Source organism: Sinocyclocheilus rhinocerous, unplaced genomic scaffold, assembly GCF_001515625.1.
Source record: "Sinocyclocheilus rhinocerous isolate Xijiao unplaced genomic scaffold, SAMN03320098_v1.1 scaffold1085, whole genome shotgun sequence".
Taxonomy (NCBI): domain Eukaryota; kingdom Metazoa; phylum Chordata; class Actinopteri; order Cypriniformes; family Cyprinidae; genus Sinocyclocheilus; species Sinocyclocheilus rhinocerous.
In genome coordinates, this window is record NW_015659401.1 from 993,956 (window position 1) to 999,577 (window position 5,622).

Here is a 5,622-nt window from a genome sequence, read left to right on the forward strand (position 1 = left end):
TGTGTGTGTGTGTGTGTGTGTGTGTGTGTGTGCGCGCGCACTTGGATGGGTTAAATGCAGAGCACAAATTCTGAGTATGTGTTACCATACTTGGCAACATGTCACAACAATTAACAAACAGCTTTTAAAACTACTTCAAACTTTCTAGCTAGGCTTTTTCAAGCCAACTTAAAGTTTGTCTACAAACTTTACTATCTAGTTATTCTTGATCTCCACCAGGACTTCTTAAATGAATATTCTGGTTCCTGGGCAAACAATGCAAATGCAAGAAAGAGGTGTTGCGCTTTTCCAAGAGTACAACGCACTCAAAGACCACATGAGGAAGAACAAACACAGGACATTATGCAGATTGTCAGAGAGCACCGGAATCTGTTTCCAGGCTCCTCAAGATTACTGTGGTTGAAGGACTTGTCGGATCATCATAATATCTAGATCAGATCTCAGTTTTGTTCAAAGTTCACTTTCTTCACCAGTACAGTAATTTCACTTTTTAATATTCTGCTTCTACGTGTGCAAGAACTTTGCGACTGAAGGACATGTCGGATTCTCATCACGATCTAGATCAGTTCACAATTTTTCAAAGATCAGTTCTCAACAGCAGCGTTGTAATTCAGCTTTTTTTTTTTTTTAAAGATTTCATTTTTGGCGTTTGATGCCTTTCTTTCAATAGGACATAAGTGGACAGGAAGCAAAGAGAGAGGAGGACGGGATCGGGAAAGGTCCGTGAGCCGGGACTCGAACTCGGGACAGCTGAAGCGCAACGGCGCTACCTGTCAGTCTAACAACATTGTTCTGTGTTCTTGTTTTTAACCTAATTCACAGTTTACTAATGGTCTTGTATAATTAATTACGTGCTGTTATGGCCATTAAGACAGAATTTCAATTTTGTTAAGCACACCCCAAACGTAGTCCAATCTCAGCGAAATTTGGTTTGTTTTCATTTCTCATGAAGGGGAGTTTACTGGGCGGGTGAGAGCAGAAGATTTTAAAAGTCCAAAAATAAGGGCCACCCTAATATGAGGTTTAGCTAAGCCAAAAGTTTATTTTTTTTCTCCAGAACTTCATGCGACAATACAAATGTGAAACATTCCTCACATTAAGCCACTAAAACGGAAATGTGAGGAACAAAATCACGATGAGTCATACATACTGGTACCATTTTACCCGTATGTACAGGTGCATCCCAATAAATTAGAATGTCGTGAAAAAGTTAATTTATTTCAGTAATTCAACTCAAATTGTGAAACTTGTGTATTAAATAAATTCAATGCACACAGACTGAAGTAGTTTAAGTCTTTGGTTCTTTTAATTGTGATGATTTTGGTTCACACAATTAAAAGAACCAAAGACTTAAACTACTTCAGTCTGTGTGCATTGAATTTATTTAATACACGAGTTTCACAATTTGAGTAGAATTACTGAAATAAATGAACTTTTCCACGACATTCTAATTTATTGAGATGCACCTGTATGTCATAATGACAAAAAAGTATATATTTTTAGTAAAAAATATGCAAAATACAGTTTCATGGTCAGTAAGAAATATTTATGACAAGTAAATGTCCTCATTTCTTGACAACGGCAGGTGTGGCATAAAGTTTATTTTGGACTCTGCCTTCAAATCATTCACAGTTTCTAATGCTCTTTTTCTGTTCCGTGCCTTTTCTCAGCAGTGTAGCACTAAAGCATTTCCCAAGCTGCTGTGTGACAGCCGGATCAGAGCGAGCACTCCTGACAACTCCACTGTGTCAGGTAGGAAAAACAACAGGTCTTTTTAATTGAAAAGGGATCGAATCACCCAGTTAGCGGAGGATAGTCGAACAACTGTGTATGTACTGACAAGAGACAAGGATTTAAACACACGCAGCTATTGATCATGATCACGTAATTTATTTAGATAGACTTCACACACTCCCAAAACAGACTGAGGGATGTGCGAGTAGATATCAGCATAGATAGTGTCCTTACTGTATTTATGGATACTGATATTTCTAGGGGATTTATGTCTGTATGTTTCTTAGGTAGAGCGTTTATTGAAACACAAATGCACTGAAGCGAGTTCCAGCACTGGAAGTGCTTCCAAAACCAGTGACAAAACCACAGTGGATATCAGTCAATGCTCCCGAATTACATTTTGTCAGCTTACATGCAAATAAATGTCCTGAGAAACTGCTCAGAAAACAAAATTACTCATAACACACATAATTGATTTCACATTGATTAGTCTAAGTATTTTGATATCCAAAATGATCAATCAGAAAATACACTTTTTATTAAGATAAATATGTGAGACTAATACATAACACGCATTTACTAATATGTACAATATAGTGAGTTGAAGATGATTATGCTAGCGCTTTAGAAGATATAGAAAGATTCTTTAAGAAATGCCAAGGAGCTGCAGACTCTGTAACCATATTTATCTATAACTAATCTGTTTTATATTTTGTGTAATGTCAGCAAACATGCTCCAGATATGTCTTCCAGATAGATGGAAGGCCTAAGGAAAGCTGACCAGCACATCTGCTTTCCTGATTCAGATATATGCATATACTGTAAATATGACTCATAAATCCACTAAATTAGATTGTGAGGCCCTGTGCTAACACAAAGCTTTCATGTTTAAAAGCTGGGGTGTTTTATCATTCAGTCTAGCCTATTTGTAGTTTTGAATATTTTTGTTTGTTGAGAGAGGTGAGCAAGCAATCATGGTAAAATCAGAACCTGCTATATATAACATTATCGTTATAGATAGCTCTTAACCTACCATTAATCATGGCACCTTAACATAAAATATGTTACTTCAACACTTCTCGAGAACATATTACTCAGTGGATATCAATTTGAAGTTGGGAAATGACAAACAACCAAGCCGTATTTATACAATAGTACGAGTGCCATCAGTGCTTTTCAGGTTATCAGATATTGTGAGTGGGTTGATTCTCATCTGAAGATAAAAGCTGGTATAAACACAGCATCTTGCCAAAAGCTATATAGTTTCAAAGAAGAAGAGTCTTATTAGCTGCATCTCATACCAAGGTGCCACGTCTTGTTGTTTTCTCATTGGAAAAGCCTTTTAACACAAACCATTCACTGTATCTGTTCTGGAGTTGTCATACTTCAGTAACAAGATCGTTCTGACTCATGCCTAACCAACAACACAGAGGAAATGTCAGGTTTAGAGAGTAAATGTTTTCTGAACCAACAAGACCCGTGAAGTCTTTACCAGACACCAACGACCTAGTCTGATCTGTATTGCATAATAGATCATAACATTCACTGTGTTCTTCACATGCTTCATGTTAAATAAAACACATCATGACTGATCTACATCCACATAGGAAGTGTGTCCAAATGACACAGAATGTGGTCTAGCTTAAATACGGCTGATGGATACATTCTCCCAAGCTGCTTTCAAAAGGAGACACTAAACTGTATGGGAAAGATGGAAATGATAAAGCAGTGCCTGTAAATGCATAGTGCCATCTAGGGGTTTTTATATATGAGAAATAAAGGGAATGACACCTGAAAGACCAATTGTTAACACACAACACTCATCTTGGGAAATAAATATGGAAAATGGGAAATTTCGAGAGAGGTGAGTATTTAAGTAAGTTTAAATAGAAAATTATAGATTACATATGAAAGATTGACCCATGGGATGCGTACTTTACAAACAGGGAACACATCTGTAGGCTAAGTGGCACTTAAACATTTTCCAGATTTTCAATAAACATACATTGCAAATGAACTAGTGGATCATAAGTGCTACAGTATCAAGGAATGAGTTTAAAAAATGCATCTTTAATGAATAGGAAACTAAAACATTCGTGACCATCATAGTATAGAATGTTCTCATGTGGTTCTCATAAGGAAAAAAAATGTTAAGTGAACCTTTTAAAGAGAGTTTCTTCATCAAGAATCCTTTTTGAAATATTGCTTAGCAACAGCCCACTGAATACTAAATGAAATCCTTGAATATAAGTGATCCACTTAATAAAGGCTTCATTTATTCATGATCATCTCATAAAGTTCTGTGCTGATTAAATCTAATGCAGTGATGGTCAAAAAAATTTAAAAAAAATAAATAAAAGAGGTTTCTCATGCATTGGAAATTTCTTCTTCTTACTCTTCTGACCATTTCTGACTCAACAGGCTACCCACATTAACAACAGCAAATATGTTTATGCATGTGTTATCAACTGTAAATGTTATCAGCTGTATGTTACCTAGCCTCATGATGCTGATAGACCACAAAAAATCCTACAAAATAAAATATTGTGCCACAGTGTTACATGTCTGGATGTTTAATAGCATACATTTTGTCAGCATTAATGACTACTGAAAGTAATTAAAATAACCACTTTTGCATCTCATAATAACTTTAACAAAATAATGCAATTATATCACTATTGTATGTGAATCACTCAATATGGGCCAAATTTGCACATCTATCGTGACATTCCGTTCTATTCCACTTATGCAAAACAATTACTTGAAGCACTACAGGTGTTTCGAAAAATGCCATGGGTGTTTTAGCAGAAAATTACATAATTTAAAGGCCTATCCCAGGTGGTCTTTAGCCCCATTGTACCCAAACATAGAAAATAGTGTGTGTGAGAGGCAAAAAATAAAAATAAATAATTAAATAAATATATAAAGCTGCACAAAATACTGAAAGGCCAAAGGTGAAAGGTCATAACTTGGTCAAAATCTTGATGAAATTAGACAATATAAATAAATAATGTTCTATTTTTTTATTATTAAAAAAAAAAGATATTCTTGATAATGTCAAAAATCTATGGTTCCTGTACCAAAAACGATAGTAGTTATAGCATTTTCTTTACCGAAAACGGGGGAAATTACCCAAAGACAATAGAGTGGTTAAGCAGCTTCTGATGATGAGAGCTCATTCTCATCTCCGTTACTGTGGAAACCAACTTCACATCCCACTATACGCGAATTCCTACCAATAACCAAACTAAAACTATTCATTCCAATTGTCAGAATCTGCTTTTGTTAAAAAATGCATAAAAACGAACCTCAATATAAACTAATCTATGCAATCACGTGTATTTATTTAAAAAAAAAGGATGGCATAACTTACAGCAGTTAGTTACAGCGAAACTGTTAGCTACTTCCAGATTGTCGATGTGAGGCGTCAGTCTAAATTCAGCCGTTCCGAACTGAACCATTCCGATCCGAAACGCGCTGTACTCCTGATCAGCTCCCCTCGGAAACAAGCCCCCTGCACGACATACACAAAATATATGTTAAAATTATACAGTTCACATAATTTAAAACGTTAATTTAACAAAAATGACGTCCACACTAAACATACCAATTTGAACACTTGGAGACCCTCCAGTTGTCAACCCACATAAAAGGGAAATGAGACAAATCGATAAATTCTTAAACTGTTGCATCTCCACGACAGTGTGTGTTCACCCACTGTATGAAGGAAATATTTGTCGTTTATACAGTGGTGAATCAAATCCGTAACATGTTGAGGCGTTGGTGGAGAAAGAGCGCGGCTGCTGTCTGCAGGTGGTTCCTCTATCGCGGACTCCTGCCTCAGTCCCGCTTCTGGAGGAATAATGCACAACTCTCTCTCTCTGTCTC

The 5,622-nt window shown here is 36.2% G+C and overlaps 1 protein-coding gene across 5 annotated transcripts in view; it reads right to left on the reverse strand.

Annotated features, from left to right (window-relative positions):
• LOC107723812 (glutamate receptor 2) overlaps positions 1 to 5,579 on the reverse strand; it is a 38,721-nt gene extending 33,142 nt beyond the window's left edge. For all 5 annotated transcript variants that reach the window (XM_016532511.1, XM_016532510.1, XM_016532513.1 and 2 more), the window contains exons 1-2: positions 5,342 to 5,579; positions 5,108 to 5,248 (exon numbers count right to left, since the gene is read on the reverse strand). In XM_016532511.1, coding sequence (XP_016387997.1) covers positions 5,108 to 5,248; positions 5,342 to 5,426 — 226 coding nt within the window. In that variant the 5' untranslated portion in view covers positions 5,427 to 5,579. The remainder of the gene's footprint in view (positions 1 to 5,107; positions 5,249 to 5,341) is intronic.
• Positions 5,580 to 5,622: the final 43 nt, after the last annotated feature.